General features: G+C 42.7%; 1 protein-coding gene across 4 annotated transcripts in view; it reads right to left on the reverse strand.

Moving 5' to 3' along the window:
• LOC140717353 (uncharacterized) overlaps positions 1-21,391 on the reverse strand; it is a 70,696-nt gene extending 49,305 nt beyond the window's left edge. For all 4 annotated transcript variants that reach the window (XR_012096522.1, XM_073030858.1, XM_073030859.1 and 1 more), the window contains exons 1-3: positions 21,290-21,391; positions 8,497-8,748; positions 3,622-3,725 (exon numbers count right to left, since the gene is read on the reverse strand). Coding sequence is in view for 3 of the 4 variants with exons in the window: in XM_073030858.1 (XP_072886959.1) it covers positions 3,622-3,725; positions 8,497-8,748; positions 21,290-21,379 (446 nt within the window). In the remaining variant the exon portion in view is untranslated. The remainder of the gene's footprint in view (positions 1-3,621; positions 3,726-8,496; positions 8,749-21,289) is intronic.
• Between the last annotated feature and the right edge of the window lie 2,933 nt (positions 21,392-24,324).

A 24,324-nucleotide genomic window follows, 5' to 3' on the forward strand; every position in this document is an offset into this window, starting at 1 on the left:
TAACTCTGTCCTAAATGACCTACCCCTTATTCTCAAACCATGCCCTCTGGTACTGGACTCTCCCAGCAGCTGGAACATATTTCCTGCCTCTATCTTGTCCAATCCCTTAATAATCTTATATATTGCAATCAGATCCCCTCTCAATCTCCTTAATTCCAGCGTGTACAAGCCCAGTCTCTCTAACCCTCTCTGTGTAAGACACTCCAGACATCCCAGGAATTAACTTCGTGAATCTACGCTGCACTTCCTCTACAGCCAGGATGTCCTTCCTTAACCCTGGAGACCAAAACTGTACACAATACTCCAGGTGTGGTCTCACCAGGGCTCTGTACAAATGCAAGAGGATTTCCTTGCTCTTGTACTCAATTCCCTTTGTAATAAAGGCCAACATTCCATTAGCCTTCTTCACTGCCTGCTGCACTTGCTCATTCACCTTCAGTGACTGATGAACAAGGACTCCTAGATCTCTTTGTATTTCTCCCTTACCTAACTTTACACCGTTCAGATAATAACCTGCCTTCCTGTTCTTACTCCCAAAGTGGATAACCTCATACTTATTCACATTAAACGTCATCTGCCAAGTATCTGCCCACTCACTCAGCCTATCCAAGTCACCCTGAATTCTCCTAACATCCTCATCATATGTCACACTGCCACCCAGCTTAGTATCATCAGTAAATTTGCTGATGTTATTCTCAATGCCTTCATCTAAATCGTTGACGTAAATTGTGAACAGCTGTGGTCCCAATACCGAGCCCTATGGCACCCCACTAGTCACCACTTGCCATTCCGAGAAACACGCATTCACCGCTACCCTTTGCTTTCTATCTGCCAACCAGTTTTCTATCCATGTCAATGTCTTCCCCCCAATGCCCTGAGCTTTGATTTTACCCACCAATCTCCTATGTGGGACCTTATCAAATTCCTTCTGAAAATCGAGGTACACTACATCCACTGGATCTCCCCTGTCTAACTTTCTGGTTACATCCTCGAAAAACTCCAACAGATTAGTCAAGCATGATTTACCCTTGGTAAATCCACGTTGGCTCGGCCCAATCCTATCACTGCTATCTAGATATGCCACTATTTCATCCTTAATAATGGACTCTAGCATCTTCCCCCACCAATGTCAGGCTGACAGGTCGATAGATCTCCGTTTTCTCCCTCCCTCCTTTCTTAAAAAGTGGGATAACATTAGCCATTCTCCAATCCTTAGGAACTGATCCCGAATCTAAGGAACATTGGAAAATGATTACCAATGCATCCGCAATTTCCAGGACCACCTCCTTTAGTACCCTAGGATGCAGACCATCTGGACCTGGGGATTTGTCAGCCTTCAGTCCCATCAGTCTACTCATCACCGTTTCCTCCCTAATGTCAATCTGTTTCATTTCCTCTGTTACCCTATGTCCTTGGCCCATCCATACATCTGGGAGATTGCCTGTGTCTTCCTTAGTGAAGACAAATCTAAAGTACTTATTAAATTCTTCTGCCATTTCTCTGTTTCCCATAACAATTTCACCCAATTCATTCTTCAAGGGCACAACATTGTTCTTAACTATCTTCTTTCTCTTCACATACCTAAAAAAGCTTTTGTTATCTTCCTTTATATTCCTGGCTAGCTTGCGTTCGTACCTCATTTTTTCTCCCCGTATTGCCTTTTTAGTTAAGTTCTGTTGTTCCTTAAAAACTTCCCAATCATCTGTCCTCCCACCTACCTTAGCTCTGTCATACTTCCTTTTTTTTAATGCTATGCAATCTCTGACTTCCTTTGTCAACCAATTACTCACATTAAACGTCATCTGCCAAGTATCTGCCCACTCACTCAGCCTATCCAAGTCACCCTGAATTCTCCTAACATCCTCATCACATGTCACACTGCCACCCAGCTTAGTATCATCAGCAAACTTGATGTTATTCTCAATGCTTTCATCTAAATCGCTGATGTCTCTAGAGTTTACAGAGAATGTGCAATGAACAAATAAAAACATTCAGTGAGCAGCAGTTCTATGGGGAAAAACACTTTGTTAATGAGAGGTCCATCACAGGTAAAGCCTTCCATACCACTGAGCACATCTACACAGACTGCTGTTGCAGTAAACTAGCATAGGTCACCAAGGACCCCCACCATCCAGGCCATGCTCTCTTCTCGCTGCTGCCATCCGGAAGAAGGTACAGGAGCCTCAGGACTCACATCACCAGGTTCAGGAACAGTTATTAAATCTCAAACATCAGGCTCTTCAACCAAAGGGGATAACTTCCCTTGCCCCGTCCCTGAAAATATTCCCACAGTCCATGGACTCACTTTCAAGGTCTCTTCATGTCATGTCCTCGATATTTATTGCTTATTTATTTATTATTTTCTTTTTGTATTTGCACAGTTTGCTATCTTTTGCACAGTGGTTGCTTGTCCATACTGTTGGATGCATACTTTCATTAATTCTACTGTGTTTCTTGTATTTACTGTGGATACCCACAAGAAAATGAATTTCAGGGCTGTGTATGATGACAGATGTAATTTGTTAATAAATTTATTTTGAACTTTGAGGTCAAAGCAGAATGGCCAGACTGGTTCAAGTTGATAGGAAGGTGAATAACTCAAATAACCACTACTAACAACTGTGGTGTGCAGAAGAGCATCTCTGAATGGACAACACAGTGAATCCTAACGTGGATGAGTTACAGCAGAACACAAACATAACCACAGTGGCCACTTTATTAGGTACAGGAGATATCTAATAAACTGGCCACAGGTATACCGCAATTTACAATAAAATAAACAAATAGTGCAAAACAGGAATAATGAATCATAAACACCAGAGATTTTACAGATGCTTCAAATCCAGAGCAGCACAGAACATGATAGATGAACCAGGTAGCATCTACAGAGGGGAATAAACAGTCAACGTTTTAGGACTAGATAGAAAGGGGGAAGAAACCAGGAGCGAAGGCGGGAATGAGGGGAAGGAGTATAAACCAGCGGGCGATAGCTGAGGGGAAAGGTGGGTGGATGGCGAATGAAGTGAGAGGGTTTTAGAGGTAAAGAGCTGAACAGAAGTGAAGTAGTCTTCATAGGTTCATGGACCATTCAGAAATCTGATGGTGGAGGGGAAGAAGCTGTTCCTAAAACGATGTGTGCAGGTTTAAGAAAGATAGTGCTGGGGAATAGCGACTTTTTGTGTTCATCTCCAAAGGGAAAAATCAAAATCAATCCACTATGCATTGAAGTAGGACAAGGTAAAGTAAGAGATGCAGAATTAATTGTTAACAGCTAACGCGAAACAAAAAGGCACAAGATCATAATGATTATGAGGTCAAGTGTCCATCTTATTGTACTGGAGAATAACCGCTGGATAGAAGCTGTCCTTGAGCCTCGGTGGCTTTTTATCTTCTGTCCACTGGAAAAGGGAAAAAGAGATGTCCGGGGTGTAGTTGAGTTAAGTGGATTGGAAACTTCCCACTGAATTATTGCTTAAAGGAATGAATCTGCAGTTTCACATATACCAATGATTGTGACACAGTGATGATTTTATTGATTTAAGTACTTATCTGCAATAGAATCGATCTCAAAGTAAATATACAAAATTTATCTCAGAAGTTTTTACATAACTTCTCACTTACCCTTTTGATTGACCACCTTTTGGAACTTCATAAATTCTGATGTTATTAACATTAAATACTCCAGCAGAACGACTGGCACTTACTAAGTCATCAGCAGATGTCCACTGTTAAAAAAATATACAAACATGATCAGAACAAAGCAAGCGTTTTCATTGTTAAACCTTTTTATTCTTCACTACACATGCTCAATTTAATACATTAATTAATGCTCACATATTCTTAACCTGTATGTCAAAAATTCTTTTAAATTACTAAGGCTAGCATTTCAAATCCAGTTCTATAAAAGGCTTAAGATCAAAAGACATATCAAAAATGTCAAAGCACTCAACACACTTTATGCCTTTTCTGGCATTCTTACAGACACATCAACCAACCAGTAACTGTCTCCTTACAAGAAAGAAGCTCATGCTCAATTACTTTCCTGCCCAGCCCATTTACACTCAGTGACCACTTTAGCAGATACCTCCTGTACCTAACAAAGTGGCCACTGAGTGTATACTCATGGTCTTCTACTGTTGTAGCCCATCCACCTCAAGGTTTGACGTGTTGTGCATTCAGAAATGCTCTTCTACCCACCACTGTTGTAACGCATGGTTATCTGAGTTTCTGTTGCTTGAATGAGTCAGGCAATTCTCATTAACAAGGCATTTTTGCCCACAGCACTGTTGTTTACATGTTTTTTTTTTGTTTTTCACACCATTCTCTGTAATTTAGAGACTGTTGTACATGAAAATCCCAGGAGATCAGCACTTTCCGAGATGTTCTGGCTTCCTCCCACAGTGCTAAGATGTAGGGGTAGGTTAACTGTCCCCGATTAGTTTAGGGTTAATCAGGGGGCAGCGTGGCCCAAAGGGGCCTATTCCGCGCTGATCACTAAATAAATAAATAGGGACAGAAGACTGTTGCCGAACTAGTGTCGGTTGCAGCACTTGCGTGGCCATTAGACACTACACCGTGCTTAGAGCAAAGAGTTTTTAAAATAGTGTCAGTGTTTTGTGTTCAAAAAGCAATGATCTTTGTTACCGATAGAGAGAAATAACCAGCAAGACTATTCAGAACCTGGAGTGAAAAAGAAAGGATTTTACTATTCCAACAAGTTAGGAACTACAAGAATTTGAAAGTATCAATAATCATTCTGAACACTATAACGAAAATACAATTGTCAAAAGTATTGTATGAAGGCAGTCCATTATCTGCACTATGTGTCTGTGCTGATTTTGTTCATTTACAGTCTATCTAAACTATAATGCAACGTACACCAAATGAATTCCTCCATCAATAACTACTAGAAACCAATACACAGTTTGGATGGCGGGGTGAAGATACATCTCTACCAAAGGAGGTGGAAGGTGCTCCTTCCCTCTGCTAGTCAGCAGGTCATCCTTGGGCAAGGTGTAGCACCTACTTAGGTTAACATGAAGCCACGGGAGATGGTCGTATGAGCAGCTGGTACATATCACAAATCCTGGTTATGCGACCACTGACGCCAGGCAGACAATCTCTGAAGAGTATTGATAACCTGGGGTCACCCGTCTTGTAAAGACACTGCCCAGAAGGCAGCAATGGCAAACCACTTCTGCAGAAAAATTTGCCAAGAACAATCATGTTGATAAGTACCCTTTGTAATGTTTTAATTTGTTATGTATTTTATTTAAATACATAATTTGTTACTCAGTTAAACAGTAGTTTGTCTTTTTATACCTTTTAACTATTTCCATGAAACAGGCTAATTAGAGCAGCCACTTAATTGGAACAAAATATACTGGTTTCGATGAGTGCCAATTAATTGGAATCCACTGCAGTTTTCTATGCACCCTTTTCTCGCCCTCAACTTCCATTCATACTCAAGCCCTTCCTAACAAGGACGGAAGTTCAGCAGAAGGCAAAGAGTAGGGGTAAAGGGGCTCTTCCCAGACCCCTGGTGAGTTCTGCAGGGGTCACTGTTGGGGCAAGTTTTCACTTTATATGTTAATGATTGCAGTGAAGGAACTGACTGCTCTGTGGCCAAGTTTTAAGACCATGCAAGAATAGTAGAGGGGTAGGTATTGTTCCAGAAGCATGGATTCTGCAGTAGGATTTGAAGAAGTTAAAGGGAGTGAAAAACGAAGTGGTGGAAATAATGCAGCACAGGAGTTATACACTTTGGAAGGGCAAATAAAGCTGCAAACTACACTCACTGGCTATTTTATTAGGTACCTCCTGTACCTAATAAAGTGGCCATTGAGTGTATGTTCATGCTCTTCTGCTGCTCTAGCCCAGCCACTTCAAGGCTCAAAATGTGTTTTCAGAGATGCTGTTTGAGTTATTGTTGCCCTCCCGTCAGATTGAAAGTCTGGCCATTCTCCTCTAACCTCTCTCACAAGGCATTTTCGCCACCGGATTTTTTTTTTTGTTTTTCACACACATTCTCTGTAAACTCTTAGAGACAGTTGTGCTTGAAAATCCCGGGAGATCAGCAGTTTCTGAGATAGCTCAAACCACACTGTTTGGCACCAACAATCATTCCAAAGTCAAAGTCACTTAGATCACATTTCTTCTCCATATTCACTCCTCCCCCTCTCATCGGGCATGTATCACCAGGCTCAAGGACAGTTTCTATCCTGCTCTTATCAACCTCTTGAATGTCCTTTTGTTCAATAACATGGGCTTTTTAACTCAAAATCTACCTCGTTATCAATTTGCACTTTCTCTGTAGCTTCTACCCAGTGTAATTGTTTCATCTTGCTCTACCTCAATGCACTCTGTGATGGTTTGATCTGTAACAGTATGCAAGACAAGCTTTCTACTGCATCCTAATACACCAATACACTAAAGTGTGGAAATATATCTGTATCCCTGAAGTCTTTATGAATTTGCAACTTTTGTAAAATGCTTTTATAATATAAAAGCAAGGAGATAATGCTGAGCCTTTATAAGACACTAGTCAGGCCACATGGAGTAATGTCAACAGTTCTGAGCCCCATATCTCAGAAAGGATGAGTTGTCATTGGAAAGAGTCCAGAGGAGGTTTACACGGATGATTCCAGAAATAAATGGGTTAATATATGAAGAGCTTTTCACATCTTTGGGACTGTACTCACTGGAATTTGGAAGAATGTGTGGTGAAATCTCATTGAAACCTACCGAATGTTGAAAGGACTAAATAGGGTGGATGTGGAGAGGATGTTTCCTATGGTGGGGGTATTCAGAACTAGAGGGGACAGCCTCAAAATTGAGGGGTGACCCTTTACAGCAGATGTAAGGAGGAATTTTTGTTAGTCACAGAGTAATGAATCCATGGAATGCTCTGCCAGAGATTGTGGTGAAGGGCAAGTCAGTAGGTATAATCAAGGTGGAAGTTGATAGTTTCCTAATCGGTCAGGGCATCAAAGGATATGGCGAGAAAGCAGGTATAAGGGGTTGAGTGGGATCAGGGATCAGCCATGATGGAATGGCAGAGCAGACTCAATGGGCTGAATGGCCTAACTCTACTCCTACGAACTGGGAACAACGTGGAACCTACGAAATCCTAAGGTGCTTTGTTGGTTTAGATAGGAAGCGTACAAGTCTCTGTGTGTTTTATGATAGGAAGCTGCTTTTTGACAGATTTGTTTTATGTCTGGGGGGGTTGTTTTGACAACAGAGGTAAACAGAATAGAACTTCTAAAGAACAAATGTGAGAATGAGAGAAGGATAAAGATAATAGAGGAATGTTATTGAATGGAGCAACCTAATTATTGTTCTCTGTGGGGAAAAAAGTATAAAAGTCCTTTGGTTGAAACATAAGATCAAAGCTATTTTCTAGGTGATACTTCGCTGGAAAATACAACTTCCCATGCAAGTAAAATAACAAATGCACTAATAATGTGATCCAGCCTGAATTTGATGTAGTTTGTTACTTTATAGTAGAAGACCTAGCTGAATGGTACATGACAAAACCACACTGACCACAGATGGCCAGCACAGTAACTGTCCCATTCCCTTACACTACAACTCCAGCTGCAACTCCAACTCGAAACACACTACCATAAAAAATAAGAGCTTAAATGCATAGTTTGTAGTCCTTGCAAATAACAATCAAATTGATATTGTCACACAGAAAGTCATTTTACTCCCAATTAAAGCAACAATGTGCAGTCCATTGCTGCCCCCAACTTACCAACAAAGTATTAATGTGGCCAAAATTCTTAACTGTTTCAGGTCTCCCAAATGTTTTAATAGATAGACCCTGCAGAGAGCTGTGCACACAGCTCAGCACATCATGGAAACCCGTCTCCCCTCCATGGACTCTGTAAGCACTTGCCGGTACCTTGGTAAAACAGTGAGTGCAGTCAAGACCCCACCCATCCAGGGCATTTTCTCCTCTCACCCCTGCATTGGACAGAAGATACAAAAGCCTGAAAGCTCAAGAACAGCATCTATCGCACTGCTCTAAGACTGTTGAATGGTCCTATTGTACAATAAAATGAACTCTTGACTGCACAACCGACCATGGTATAACCTTGCACCTTACTGTCTGTCTCTACTGCACTTTCTCTACAACTATAATGCTGTATTCTACACTGTTATTGTTATACCTTGTACTATCTCACTGCACTGCTGTAATGAAATTACCTACATGAATCTTGTGGAAAAGTTTTTCACTGTACCTTGCTACATGTAACAATAAAAAAAATCTAAATTATTTCCAGAGTAGCTCATTGACTGCACTACATTAAGGTAAGCACAAAGCCATAATAATTCATACCTAGTTTCCTTGCTAAGCACGGTTGGCCAATGAGCTATCAGACTGACATCATATCAACAGTTCACTGTGCCAGGCATGTTTAATGACACATCATCGTATAATACCTCACCGCACTGTATATAGATATATCACACTGTAAACATACTCACCCATGTCAGATTGCCAATCAACAGACTCCTTTCAAGAAGTGGAACAGCAACCTTACCCGGAACGGAAGGTTTGGATGGAGTTGTGCTAGCCGGAGCTTCAGTCATTGAAGCAATTGCCTCACTTGATGAGCACTCTGGCAGGAGATTACAATTGTCCTTTTTAGGGTTAAATCCATTGTCTAAAGGTACGCCTATTATATCATCAATTAAATCATCATAGAGATCCATCTGGTTCTGATTTTCATTTTCTGGCTGTGGGGAACAAAAGGTACAAAGATGAACACCACATTTTCTCAGCAAAGAACTGAACAACATGCCCATGTTTGGAATGTTCGATCTTAGAAGGGCCCCCATTGTTTCAACACCATTGCTGTTTTTATACAAAGCTCTGCTCCATTCCACTGCGTCATCCAGTGACGTCATCAGTGATGAATATGCCATGGTATTTAATATTCCCCAATGCGTCCAGTTCTGCTCACCCCACTATTGGAATGATGCTGAGGCTTTGAAGAGGGTGCAGAAGAGGTTGCTGCTGCCTGGTTTAGAAAGCATGTACTTCACGGGGATGCAGTTCTGGTCACAATGCCACTAAACAGAGTGCAGAAGGTTGCTGTCTTCCAGGGGAGGCTTAGTTATCATGGTGTAAACAGTTAAATACTCATTTCCCTTATTCAGTATCCAAGGGAACTATTTAATTTAGCTGTAGAAAGATAGAGAGATAAAGAGTGGGGAGTTGTAAACATCAGCCTGATAGTTTGTGGTAATATTTTCTTTTCCTGTGTTGTGTGTGATATATGTATTGTGGGTTCCCCATGAGGAATGCTGTTTGGTTTGGTTTTATATATGTACAGTCAGAAAGCAATAAACATGAACTTGGAAGAGTCATACAGAGAGAAATTCCCACCACATTTAAACCTGCAGGACTATGTGAATCAAGAGAAAAATTGTGGTATTAATCTAAAAGCACATTTAGAATGGATGGGATAAGCAGCCTCCCGTTTCTTAAAAAAAAGTCTGTTGAACAAAATTCAAACTATTTGCAGAATCTCCAGATGAATGTTCTGTTTTATTTCATGGCATTACTTTATATTCTCTCAGCTTTAGGGATTTCTACAAGTACATTGACATCTGTGGCTTGATTCAGGTTCACTTATTGCTGGTACAGTTCTGTTAGGAAGTTTGTGAACCCTGTAGAATTGTCTCTATTTCATACATACGACCTAAAATGTGATCAGATCTTCATGTATCCTAAACCAGATAACGAGAACCCAATTAAATAAATAACACAAAAAAACATTATACTTGTTCACTTATTTATGAAGAAAAATGATCTGTTGGAAAAAGTATGTGAACCTTTGCTTTCAGTAACAGGTACAATTCCCCCCACCCCTGTACAGCAATAGCTTCAACCAAACGTTTCCAATAACTGTTGATCAGTCCTGCACATCAGCTTGGAGGAGTTTCAGGTCATTCCACCTGACAAAACTGCTTCAATTCTGGGATGTTGGTGGGCGTCCTTCCACAGCATTTCTATAAGATCAAGGTCAGGACTTTGACTTAGCCATTCCAAAATACAAATTTTCTTCTTTTTAAACCACAATGCTGTTGATTTACTCTTGTCTTTTGGATTATTGTCTTGTTGCATTTTCCAACTTCTATTAATGGTGACAGACTGCTACCAACTTTCCCCTGTAAAATGTCTTGAAACTCTTTTGAATTCATTGTCCCCTCAACAACTGCAAGCTGTCCGGGCCCTGAAGCAGCAAAGCCGTCCCAAACCACCGGGCTTCACAGTTGTGATGATGTTTTGGTGAGCAGTGCCCCTTTTCCTCCAAACACAGCAATGTGTATTTCTGCCAAAAAGATGGCCAGCACAAGAAGGCACAGTTTTAAGGTGCTTTGAAGTAGGTACAGAGATGTCAGGAGAAAGTTTTCTTACACAGAGAGCAGTGAGTGCCTGGAATGGGCTGCCAGCGACAGTGGTGGAGGCGGATATGATAGGGTCTTTAAGAGACTCCTGGATAGGTACATAGAGCTCAGAAAAATAGAGGGCTATTGGTAACCCTAGGTAATTTATAAGGCAGGGACATGTTCGGCACAGCTTTGTGGGCCAAAGGGCCTGTATTGTGCTGTAGGTTCTCTATGTTTGTCTCATTTGTCCATAGAATATTGTCCCAAAAGTTTTATAGAACATCCAGGTGGCCTTTTGCAAACTTGAGATGTAGAGCAATTTTTTTTTGGTGAGCAGTGGTTTCCTTCCATGAACACCATTCTTGTTCAGGGTTTTTCTTATAGTGGACACATGAACAGCTCTACAGACTTCTGCAGGTCTTTTGCAGTTACCCTTGCGTTCTTCTTCACATCCTTCAGCTTTGCACATTGTGCTCTTGGTGTGATCTTTGCAGGATGCCCACTCCTACAGAGCATAACTGAGTTTTCTGCATTTGTAGACAATTTCTCTGACTGTGGACGGAAGACTCAGGACTTTAGAAATGCTTTTGTGGCTTTTTCCAGCTTCGTGCACCTCTATAATTCTTCTTCTAACCTCCTCTGTACGTTGTTTCAATAGAGGCATGGTGCACATAAACAGATCTTTCTTGAGAAGAGCAGGTTCTATCAGTAACCTGACGTTGTATGTCTTTTTTATAGGGCAGGGCACCTTTACAACCCACAGCTCCAAGCTCGTCTCATTAATTGGAGCACCTGACTCCAAACAGCTTTTGTAGAAGGCATTACCCCAGAGGTTCACATATTTTTTCTAACAAATACACATAATATTGGAATATGCTACAATATGCATGGCATTCACTATTTCCCACGGCATACAGTTCTGCTCGCCCCACTATTGGAACGATGGTGAGGCTTAGGAGAAGGTGCAGAAGAGGTTCACCAGGGTGCTGCCTGGTTTAGAGAGCATGTCCTATCACAAGAGGCTGGATAAACTTGGGTTGTTTTCTCTAGAGCATCGGAGGCTGAGGGGAGAGAGGTTTACAAGATTATGTCAGGCATAGATGGAGTCTGTTTCCCAGGGTTGAAACCTCTAGTACCAGAGGACATGCAATGAAGGTGAGATGGGGTAAGTTCAAGGGCAATGTGAGGGGCAAGTTTTTTTACTCTGAGAGTCATTGATGCCTGGAATGCACTCCCCAGTATGATGGTAGAGGAAAATACATTATAAGCTTTCAAGAGACATTTGGATAGGCACGTGGTTATAACAAGGATAGAGGGATAAGGACATGGTGTAGGTGGGGGATTAGTGTTTGGGTGTTTTTGATTTGCTTTTTAGCTGGTTCAGCACAACACTGTAGGCTGAATGGCCTTTCCCTGTGCTGTATTATGCTCTATGTCATAAATATTAAATAGACATACATCAATGCATCTAATTATCATTGACTAATAAACAAGTATGTTTTTGTGTTGAGAATGTGAAGAGGGTAAGGGGTACGTGTAGAAACCCCTAAAGAGATCAAAGGGGGACATTTCAAGGCAGAAAAGAGATTGGGGTTTCCCCAAAGGCCCCACCCTTGGAAGATCCTCCTCGGGGTTTATAAGTGATAACTATTTCCAAAACGTGCACAAACGACTGTATGGCACTACAACCATCATTTGCTATCCCCACCCCGCCAGTGTCTCCTCGCTCTTTACCATTTTCCCGCACTGAGATCGTGCCGATCAACCCTTCCGATGTGCCCCCGCCAGCAAAACATTGCCTGAGGGAAAGAGGGTGGAACTCACCTATGACTCTTCCACAGCCCCTGTCGCGGACTGCCTATTTCCCCTGTCCATCAGTAAGCGGTCAAATCATGGACTCCTTCCGCGGATGAGAAAAGATCTCTGGTGGGAGGGGAATCCCAAGCCCCCGAAGGGTGACCGAGTATATGAGAACTGCTACTTCGGAACAGGGTGGGGATGTTCAGACGTGTATGTCTCGAATGACGTCACCTGCCTCTCCAAGCCCTGTAGGAAAAGGGAGTGTCACCCCACCAAGGACCCTTTAAGGATCTCTTGCTCTTGCCATGAGACAAAGTGCCAATCCCTGGTCCAGGGGGTGCAACTTCTTTGTGGGGAGGGGAACTGCACCCACCTCCGGGTCAATGATCATGTATTCCCACTACCTAACTATCACAGGGGTACCAAACGAGCGTACCCCTCTGCCAGTGTGGGAGAGTGGAGCGACAACAAAAACCTAAAGGGTAAAGGTTGCACTGAGACCATGTATACCCTTCCGGGGTATTTTTTTCTTCTATAACAGCATTGCTACCAACTTCCTGGAGTGCCCTTACCCTTCCTCGGTGGCCTATGGCACCTTCCTCCCCACCGCAATCCCTTGCCCTGGGACTTGGGGTCCCCCCATCCCGCCCGTCTGGGAGGTACAAGAGAGAGGTCTCCCAAGAATTTTGTGTGGATTACCAAGTCCTGACTACCCTCACCGCAGGTCAGGTGGCCGGATACGGGGCAGCTGGCTTTTTCTCTTTGGGGGCATCAGGAGCCACTATGGCGGCCCACAATCGGAACTATCTGGCCTGTGGTCTCATGAGCCTTGGGAACACCACCAGGGAAGCATTAAGACTCATAACTGACAGCCTTAACCAACTGCGGCTCTTCTCCATGCAAAACCGCTATGCGCTTAATTACCTCCTCGCCAGGGAGGATGGGCTCTGTGCTATCGTAAAGGAAAAATGCATAATGGGGCTAGACGATGCCACTGCCAACATAACACGGTATATGAACAAAATAGATGAACAGTTAGGATCCATCAAGGAAGGAACAGGTTGGGCAGGATGGGGGGACTGGGGACTAAGTGCATGGAGGGACTGGTTGATCAATGGGGCTATTTACTCGTTGACGGCTATTATAGGGATTTTTGTCCGTATCGCCATTGTCAAATGTGTCCTGAACCACATGATGGCCTCATTAGGGGACCTGCTGCCAGCTAAGCCACTGATGGTAGTACGGGCAACCGTCGAGGCCACCGAACTCCTCGAACCTGCACCAGAGGATTTTCACCATATTGATGAGTGATCACTTCATGATCACAGGAGGGAATGAGAATGTGAAGAGGGTAAGGGGTACGTGTAGAGGGGGTGGGCGAGGGGTAAGTGTAGCAAACTATGTAGACAGGACCAGGGAGAGGATACGTCATTGGGGAAGTGTAGTAGGACAGCGAAGAGGTAGCTAAAATATGATTCCAGACAGCATGTGGCAACCACAAAGAAGAGGAACCTTGCGACCACAAGACAATGTGTTCGGCAAAGTATTTTGAGCTATATATACCTACTTCGAGTGTTTTGCTTGCGTCCATACCTATTCCAAGTATTACGCCTGCGTCTACGCTTATTCCAAGTATTTTGCGTGCTTAGCTATGCATTAGCCAATCAATTGATGAATTTGAATCGGTAACCATATTTACGAAAGTAGTACCCTGCTTTTGGGTATAAGTATGACCTTTGTAAACCAACAAATTGGGAGTTGGCTACCTTACGCCCGATGTGCGTGGGGCTGCGAACTCCTCTCTGAATAAAAACCGTTTCAGAGGTAATTTTGTGTCTCCAGTGTTTTTCCTCAACTGAGCAGGTTAATAATTTCAGGTTGACAGTGTTATTGGGTTCTCTCTATCTAGTTTTAGGACTTTCTTGAAGATCTTATAACATTTTACATCACATTTATGCAGAAATAGAGAAAATTCTACAGGGCTCACAGAATTTCTAGCACCACTATAGATCGAAACATACATATCGTTTGCATTAAAAACCATTCTTGCTAACAACAAAAATGTGTCACATGCGTTACCAATACAATGTAAGGATGTACTGGGGGCAGCCCACAAGTGTCGCCACACGTTCCAGCTCCAACAAAGCATGCCCATAATGCTCAGCAGAACAGGACAAGCACAACAAAAAAAGGGCAAAACAAGACCTTTCTTCCCCACCCAATTTCACAGACAGGGCTCTAACCCCAGGACAAGTTTCCAGAGTTCTTGGACTTTGGGCTCTCAGACTGATTTGTTCTCTTAACCAAACTTTGTCAACAATGCTCACTTTGAAACTATACCCATCACACACCAGCTCGTCTCCCCAAATCCATCTGTGCATCATCCTCACCAGGTTCCACCTATCATGTCAGACCTTGTGTCACCCTCCCCCTCACCTCTTCACACCAGCTATCTCCCTTCTACATTCTCAGTCTGAATGGACCAACCCTCTGCCTCCAAAGCCTGGCTGACCCCAAAGTTTATAATCTTGCTCCAGATTACAGCATCTGCAGTCGCTCACATCTCTTTAGGAGTTTGTGAGCGAAGAACTGGTATGATATCTAAAACTCTGACAAACTTCTACAGATGTGTGGTGGAGAGTGCATCACAGCCTGGTATGGAAATACCAATGCCCTTGAAAAGAAAATCATACAAAAGTACAGTCAGCCCTCCTTATCCGCGGAGGATTGGTTCCGGGACCCCCCGCGGATACCAAAATTCGCGGATGCTCAAGTCCCTTATAACATGTATCAGGGCGGTGGTCTTTAGACCCAGCAGAACCCCGGACTTTATTTAATGTGTCTCTATGCACTGGACATTGTGAAAGGCACTGACCCGATGAATGCTACAGTTATTACTAAGCAACGCAGTCGTTAAATTACTGAAATACATATGTTTCGTAAGTGTTTTATATGCATAGAAAGGTAAAATATGTACTATATACTGAGAAAAATGTTTGACTAACTGACACTAAGTAATACTGGAAGTACCTATTCCAACTTCAAATCCGACTTAAAGACGGACTAAGGAAAGGAACTCATTCATAACCCGGGGACTGCCTATACTTTTAAGTCATTTCTAGATTACTTATAATGCCTAATACAATGTAAATGCTATGTAAATTGTTGTTATACTGTATTGTTTACAGAATAATGACAAGAAAAAATAGTCTGTACATGCTCAAGCAACGAGTGCTGGAGAGAGAACTTCCGGGTTTTCCTGATCCGCGGTTGGTTGAATCCGCGGATAAGGAGGGCCGACTGTAATGGATACAGGCTAATCCATCATGGGCAAAGCCCTCCCCACTAATGAGAACATTAGATATGTTGTCACAGGAAAGCATCATCCATCATCAGGGCCTCCAACCACACAGGTCATGCTCTCTTCTTTTTGCCGCCATCAGGAAGGTGGTACAGGAGCCTCAAGACTCACACCACCAGGTTCAGGAACAGTTATTACCCCTCAAGCACTAGGCTCTTGAACCAAAGGGGATAACTTCACTCACCCCCGTCACTGAAGTGCTCCCACAACCCAAGGACTCGCTTCATTTCATGTTCTTGATATTTACTATTTATTTATAATTATTTCTTTATTTTTGTATTTGCAGTTTGTTGTCTTTTGCACCATGATTAAATCATTGATTCTATTATGGTTACTATTCTCTTATGGATTTTTTGAGAATGCCTGTAAGAAAATGGATCTCATGGTTGTAAATGGTGACATATATGTACTTAGATAATAAATGGACTTTGAACTTTGGACTTCTCTATGATTGGATGACCAACACAAGATGTGATTATTTCAATATCAATTATATTAATTGATGGCCAAAGACATAGAACAAAGAAGAGTACAGCAGAGAAACAGGCCGTTTGGCCTACAACATTGTGCCAAACCAGATAAAAAGCAAATCAAAACACACAAACATAAATCTCTCCTACCTACACAATATCCGTCCATCTTCCTCACATCCTTGTGTCTATCCAAACATCACTTAAAAGCCTCCAATGTATTTGCCTCTACCACCATACCAGGCAGCTCATTCCAAGCATCCACCACTGTCTGAGTAAAAAAATTTGCCTTTCACATCCCCACTGAACCTACCCCGTCTCATCTTTAATGTATGTCCTCTTGAACTAGACATCTCTACCCTGGGAAAAAAAAACTCCCTGTCTACTCCATCTATGCCTCTCAATCTTATAAACCTCTATCAGGTCTCTCCTCAGCCTCCGTCACTTCAGAGAAAACAAGTCAAGTTTGTCCAGTGTCTGTGATAACACATTCCCTCTAAAACAGGCAGTATCCTGGTAAATCTCTGCACCTTCTCCAAAGCCTCAACATCCTTCCTATAGTGGGGCAACCAGAACTGAAGGCAATACTCCATATGTGGCCTGCCCAGTTTTATGAAGTTGGAACATAACCTCCTGACTTTTGAATTCAATGTCTCAACTAATAAAAGCAAGCATTCCATAAGTCTTCTTAACCATCTTATCGACTTGTGTAGGCCCTTAAACTACACGACATAAGAGACTCCGAGGGGCAGGTTTTTCCACACAGCGGGCTGTGGGTAAGTGGAACAAATTGCCAAAGCAAGTGGCAGAGGTGGGTACAATTAGAGGTTAGCTTTACTTGTCACATGTACATAGAAACACACAGTGAAATCTGTTGTTTGCATCAAATCAAATCAGCAAGGACTATGCTGGGGGTAGCACCAGAATGTCCCCATGCTTCTGTGCAAACAGAGCATTCCTACAATTTATCAACCCTTTGTCTCCGGGACGTAGGAGGAAACCAGAGCATCCAGTGGAAACCCATGGGGAGAACAAACCAACTCCTTACAGACCCCAGTGGGAATCAAACCATGATCAGTGATCACTGAGTCTGTGAAGTGTTTGCACTAACTGCTACACTACCATACAGACATTTGGACAGCTACATAGATAAGCAAAGATAGAGACCAAACACAAGCAGGTGAGACTAACTAGACTAGGCACCTAGATCAGTGTGGCGAGTTGGGCCAAAACACTGTGTTGTACAAGTCTTTGACTTTACAATTAAGTATGGACTAAAATCTCTCCACTATCTACCATCTCCAACTGTTTGACTGCCAGCTAATCTCAGAAACAGCTTTCTGATTTTGAGATGTTTTCCTTGGAACAGAGCATTTCTGAAATATGAACTCTGTTTTCCCGATGTCACCTGCCTTGCAAAGTGCTTCCAAGAATAGTATTACACTGCAGAGCTCCCAAACATAACCTTCATATCTCAGTGGAATTACTGCTTATTTACAATTTAAAGTGGCAGATGCAGCAGTACAGAGCAGAAACACTTAAAGAGAAGCTGAAACCCACATAGTGGAGGATTGCTTAATAGAATATTAAGAGAGCTAGAGAGCAGGCCATTCTAGATTGGGTACTGAGCAATGAGGGTTAGGTAGCAATCTTGTCATGCGAGGCCCCTTGGGTAAGAGTGACCATAATATGGTGGAATTCTTCATTAAGATGGAGAGTGACATAGTTAATTCAGAAACAAAGATTCTGAACTTAAAGAAGGGTAACTTTGAAGGTATGAGACATGAATTAGCTAAGATAGACTGGCAAATGATACTTAAAGGGTTGACGGTGGATATGCAATGGCAAGCATTTAAAGATCACATGGATGAACTACAACAATTGTTCATCCCAGTTTGGCAAAAGAATAAACCAGGGAAGGTAGTGCACCCGTGGCTGACAAGGGAAATTACGGATAGTATCAAGTCCAAAGAAGAAACATATAAATTAGCAAAAAAAAAGGTGGCACACCTGAGGACTGGGAGAAATTCACAGACCAGCAGAGGAGGACAAAGGGCTTAATTAGGAAAGGGAAAAAAGATTATGAGAGAAAGCTGGCAGGGAACATAAAAACTGACTGTAAAAGCTTTTATAGATATGTGAAAAGAAAAAGATTGGTCAAGACAAATGTAGGTCCTTTACAGTCAGAAACAGGTGAATTGATCATAGGGAACAAAGACATGGCAGACCAATTGAATAACTACTTTGGTTCTGTCTTCACTAAGGAGGACATAAATAATCTTCCAGAAATAGTAAGGGACCGAGGGTCTAGTGAGATGGAGGAACTGAGGGAAATACATGTTAGTAGGGAAGTGGTGTTAGGTAAATTGAAGGGATTAAAGGCAGATAAATCCCCAGGTCTGCATCCCACAATGCTTAAGGAAGTAGCCCAAGAAATAGTGGATGTATTAGTGATAATTTTTCAAAACTCCTTAGATTCTGGATTAGTTCCTGAGGATTGGAGGGTGGCTAATGTAACCCCACTTTTTAAAAAAAGGAGAGAGAAACCAGGGAATTATAGACCAGTTAGTCTGACATCGGTGGTGGGGAAAATGCTAGAGTCAGTTATCAAAGATGTGATAACAGCACATTTGGAAAGAGGTGAAATCATCGGACAAAGTCAGCATGGATTTGTGAAAGGAAAATCATGTCTGACGAATCTTATAGAATTTTTTGAAGATGTAACTAGTAGAGTGGATAGGGGAGAGCCAGTGGATGTGGTATATTTAGATTTTCAAAAGGCTTTTGACAAGGTCCCACGCAGGAGATTAGTGTGCAAACTTAAAGCACACAGTATTGGGGGTATGGTATTGATGTGGATAGAGAATTGGTTGGCAGACAGGAAGCAAAGAGTGGGAGTAAACGGGACCTTTTCAGAATGGCAGGCAGTGACTAGTGGGGTACCGCAAGGCTCAGTGCTGGGACCCCAGTTGTTTACAATATATATTAATGATTTAGACGAGGGAATTAAATGCAGCATCTCCAAGTTTGCAGATGACACGAAGCTGGGCGGCGGTGTTAGCTGTGAGGAGGATGCTAAGAGGATGCAGGGTGACTTGGATAGGTTAGGTGAGTGGGCAAATTCATGGCTGATGGAATTTAATGTGGATAAATGAGAGGTTATCCACTTTGGTTGCAAGAACAGGGAAACAGATTATTATCTGAACAGTGGCCGGTTAGGAAAAGGGGAGATGCAATAAGACCTGGGTGTCATTGTACACCAGTCATTGAAGGTGGGCATGCAGGTACAACAGGCGGTGAAAAAGGCAAATGGTATGTTGGCATTCATAGCAAAAGGATTTGAGTACAGGAGCAGGGAGGGTCTACTGCAGTTGTACAAGGCCTTGGTGAGACTGCACCTAGAATATTGTGTGCAGTTTTGGTCCCCTAATCTGAGGAAAGACATTCTTGCCATAGAGGGAGTACAGAGAAGGTTCACCAGATTGATTCTTGGGATGGCAGGACTTTCATATGAAGAAAGACTGGATCGACTAGGCTTATACTCACTGGAATTTAGAAGATTGAGGGGGGATCTTATTGAAACATATAAAATTCTAAACGGATTGGACAGGCTAGATGCAGGAAGATTGTTTCCGATGTTGGGGAAGTCCAGAACGAGGGATCACAGTTTAAGGATAAAGAGGAAGCCTTTTAAGACCGAGATGAGGAAAAACTTCTTCACACAGAGAGTGGTGAATCTGTGGAATTCTCTGCCACAGGAAACAGTTGAGCCGGTTCATTGGCTATATTTAAGAGGAAGTTAGATATGGCCCTTGGGGCTAAAGGGATCAGGGGGTATGGAGAGAAAGCAGGTACAGGGTTCTGAGTTGGATGATCAGCCATGATCATACTGAATGGCGGTGCAGGCTCGAAGGGCCGAATGGCCTACTCCTGCACCTATTTTCTATGTTTCTATGTAATATGGTCTGTGTTGGTTATTTGGTCAGATTAGACTACATCACAATAGGAGCAGAATTAGACCATTTGGTCATCAAGTCTACTCCACCATTATCCCTCTCAACCCCATTCTCCAGCCTTCTCCCCGTATCCTTTGACGCCCTTATTAATCAAGAACCTACCAACCTCCACTTTAAATATACCCAATAATTTGGCCTCCACAGCTATCAATGGCAATGAATTCTACAGATTCACCAACCTCCAGGTAAATAAATTCCTCCTTATCTCTGTTCTAAATGAAAGTCCCGCTATTTGGAGGTTATGCCCTCTGGTCCAAGACACCCCCACTAGAGGAAACATCCTCTCCACATCCACTTTATCCAGACTTTTCAATATTTATTAGGTTTCAATGAGGTCCCCCTCACTCTTCTAAACTCCAGTGAGTACAGGTCCAGAGCTATCAAATGTTCCTCATAGGTTAACCTTTTAATTTCTTGGATCATTCTGGTAAACCTCTCAGGTCCCTCTCCAATGCCAACACATCACATCTTAGATAAGGAGACTAAAACTACTCACAATACTCCAATGCCTTATAAAGGCTCAGAAATACATTCTTGCTTTTGTATTCTATTCCTCCCAAAATTAAGGCTCATCAAGAGAGGACTCTCTGTGATACTGTTTCTTCCGGAGAGAAATCTCAGTCTGTCTATCAACAAACCCCTCCTACCACACCACCAAGCATCATGTGGCTTGGAAATTGACCCTTCCCACCCCACACCTGATATGAATTGTTCCTCCCCCTCCCGTATATACTCCGAACCCCCGCGGTTGGACCACCCGATTCCACTCCTGCACCTACCCCGAGCAGCCGACCTGAGGTTATAGTCCTCAAATACCAACTCCGAACCCCTATCACCCAGTTATGCTTACGTTCCCCCCACCGAATATACCCTCCTCCCCCAGATATGCAACCGCGCCCACTCTACGAGGGTCCCCACCCGACCTCCGGGTTGTTCACCCGCCCCCTGCTACATCCTCCGAAGCCCCATCGCAATTTTACCATCAACCCCGGTTCTTGACCCCGCCTCCGGCGGTAATCCCCGCCCCTCGTTACCTGCTCGGAGACAACGGCGTCCACCCCTCCCCTCCACCACCACCACCCCACCCAGTTCCATCCCCATCCCTGCTCAAGACCCCTTGCGGCCCCCTTCCCCCGATTTTATCCCCGCCTCCAGTAGCAGCCCGGAAACACCGATCTCCAGTTTTGCACCCCGCCCCCTAGTACCCGGGCAGCCCCCCATCCCTAAGTACTTACCCCGCCCCCCGGTACTTGCTCGGAGCCGCCAGCCCCGGCCGCTCCGGCCTGCAGCAGCCCATGCACCGCCATGTTCGAGTGGACCGCCATTTTAAAACAACCCATGGTGCCAAGCGGGCCGTAGCCGGGTGGCTGGCGCTCTCACTGGTCTGCGCACCCTGTGGCGGCCGGCGGTACTGCAGGCGGGGAGCGGCGCTGAATCTGGCGGACGGCATCTTAAAAGGGATTGTTAAAGTTCATAGATTTCGCTGTCTCATTACCGCGTGAAAAGAACACACCCAGCCCCTTATATCCTAGATTTAGTTAACAAATAGAGTTTATTGTCGTGTGCTGCGAGGTTCAGATTCAGAATTATTTATCCACACGTACATAAAACATCCATCTCTCAGACAATCAATCAACAGTGGCGCACCTCAGGGATGTGTGCTTAGCCCACTACTCTACACTCCCTATACCCACGAATGCGTGGCTAGGCACAGTTCAAATGCCATCTATAAATTTGCTGACGATACAACCATTGTTGACAGAATTTTAAGACGGTGACAAGAGGGTGTACAGGAACAAGGTATCAGAGCAACAACCTTGCACTCAACGTCAGTAACACCAAAGAACTGATTGTGGACTTCCAAAACGGTAAGACTAGGGAACACACACCAGTCGTCATGGAGGGATCAGAAAAGGATAGGGTGAACAATTTAAAGTTCCTGCATATCAACATCTCTGAGGATCTAACCTCGATGCAGCTATTTAGTATATATTATACTTACGGTAATTCACAGTTTCTTTTTCTCAATCACGTATTGTATTGCACTGCTGACACAAAGTCAACAAATTTCTCAACATATGCCAGTGGTATTAAACCGGACTCTGATTCTGAAAACATACAGTGAAATGCACCAGCATAATATGCCCACCATGCTCCCCAGAACACAAGCAACAACAGCAAAACAAAGCAATACACAGGAAATGCTGGAGGAACTCAGCTAGTCAGGCAACACCTATGGAAATTCATCTAGAGTCGACAGTTGGGGCTGAGACCTTTCTTCAGGCCACAAAAGGAAGGGGGAAGATGCCAGAATAAAAAGATAGGGGGAGGGGTAAAAAGAAAAAAAAGGAAGACAATCCCCTTTGCTCCCTCCCACCCACTCACCCATGCACACAGGCCTCATGACAGTTCACTGACGAGCTTCAAATCTCCAATGGACTCACAGACATCAGGCTTTAGCCTTTGGGCCTCAACATCCAGATTCGCAACTTTGGTCTTCGCCCTTCCAGGTTTAACCTTCGGTATCAACCCCAAGACTCGTCGAAGACAGTCTAGGTACAATGAAAAAATCGGCAAATTGAACAGCATCTATGGAGGGAATAAACAATCGATGTTTCAGCCCAAGACACTTTGACTGTTTACTTCCGTCTACAGATTCTGCCTGCCCTGCTGAGTTCCTCCAGCATTTTGTGTGTGTTGCTCAAGATTTCCAACATCTGCAGAATATCATGTTTATGAAGAATCAGAATTTGTAGACTGATATTCTTTGTCAAACCACCAGTATGTATGACAAACAATCAAGGACCCAGTACCAATCCTGTGGTACACCACTAGTTAAAGTCTCAAGTCTGAAAAGAAACCTCTACCATTACAAATTTGTGTCCAATTTACTTTCTTACCCTGGATCCAGACCAGCCTAAAATGCAAGATCTTGCTGAAGTACATGTGGACAACATCCACTAGTCTATCTTTCTCAGTAAGGGTCTCGACCCGAAACGTTGACTGCTTCTTTCAACGGATGCTGCCCGACCTGCTGAGTTCATCCAGCTTTTTTGTACTATCTTTCTCAGTCCTTTTGATCCTTTTAAAAATATTGTTTTGTGAAATGTGTGAGTTTTTGACTTTCAATCAAGTTATTAACAATTTTTTAGAGAACTTAGCGGACCGTTAAGCATCCTTATATGTGGTAAGGTATAAATGTTTGTTCAGACTGAAACCTTTCTGTCCAAGAATTCTTGTTTTTATCCCTTTGACAAACACTGTTGCCAGACAGAAAATGGGATGTTGTTCCTTGATCTTCAGGCCAAAGTCAGAAAGAAGTTGGTTAAAGGAAGGCGACTAGTGTCTGCAAGTTGAATCACTTTTGTGGACTGAGTAAGGGAATATATCTCTAATATTATTTTTTTGAAAGTGATGGCAATTACATTCCAAGTATGGCAAATGAGAGTGCTAAAGTTTAAGGAAGAAATTAATGACTTCCAGGATGTGTGATGAAGGCAAACAGTCAGGCTCAAAAATTAGAGGTATCAGCGTTGTCAGGGATGTGTATATGAAATGATTGGACAGGGGAAGAATGTACCTTCAACTCTACATTGTTTCTGAAAAAAACAATTATTTCAATGTGATTTCAAATGTAGGAAATGACCTGTTAGCAACAAATTTAAAGTAGCACATTAATCTGTTATAGATATCTATAGAACATCTAAAATTTTGTTTTCCTTTAAAATTTATATTTTTAATTACCATTTGTTCAGAAATAATTGTTAAATTTGTTACCTATCAGAGAAATTGATTATACAATAGACTTTACTCTAAAGTAGTTTGACCTATGATTTAAAAGCAAAAGCTATCTCATATTCCAGTATCCTTGGTGGATAATGTGTTCATGTTCCTGTCACAAACTCAGATATTGTGGATTATAAAGCTATTTTTTGTCAAGCTGAATGCTTGCAAGTAATTCTAATGCATTTGGGGTCAATATATATAAATTGTATATAATTTATTCCTGTCAGTGAAAACAAATCAGTGCTTATGTTCTAGGATTATATGGAAACACTTTAAGGTTCCAGTGGTGTCACAGTAATCTCATCTGGATCAAGCAAAAAGCGGCAAAGGCTCAGTGCATCAAAACATTGGAACAACGTTTGGACTGTTTGGTTAGTATGTTTTAAGAATACATCTGTAAAAATATTGAACAAAAGACATCCAAATTTAAATTCTGTTGTAGCTTAAATATTTGTTAATTGTTCTTTGCTCCAATAAATGAAGT

The sequence above is a fragment of the Hemitrygon akajei genome, chromosome 27 (genome assembly GCF_048418815.1).
Source record: "Hemitrygon akajei chromosome 27, sHemAka1.3, whole genome shotgun sequence".
NCBI lineage: Eukaryota > Metazoa > Chordata > Chondrichthyes > Myliobatiformes > Dasyatidae > Hemitrygon > Hemitrygon akajei.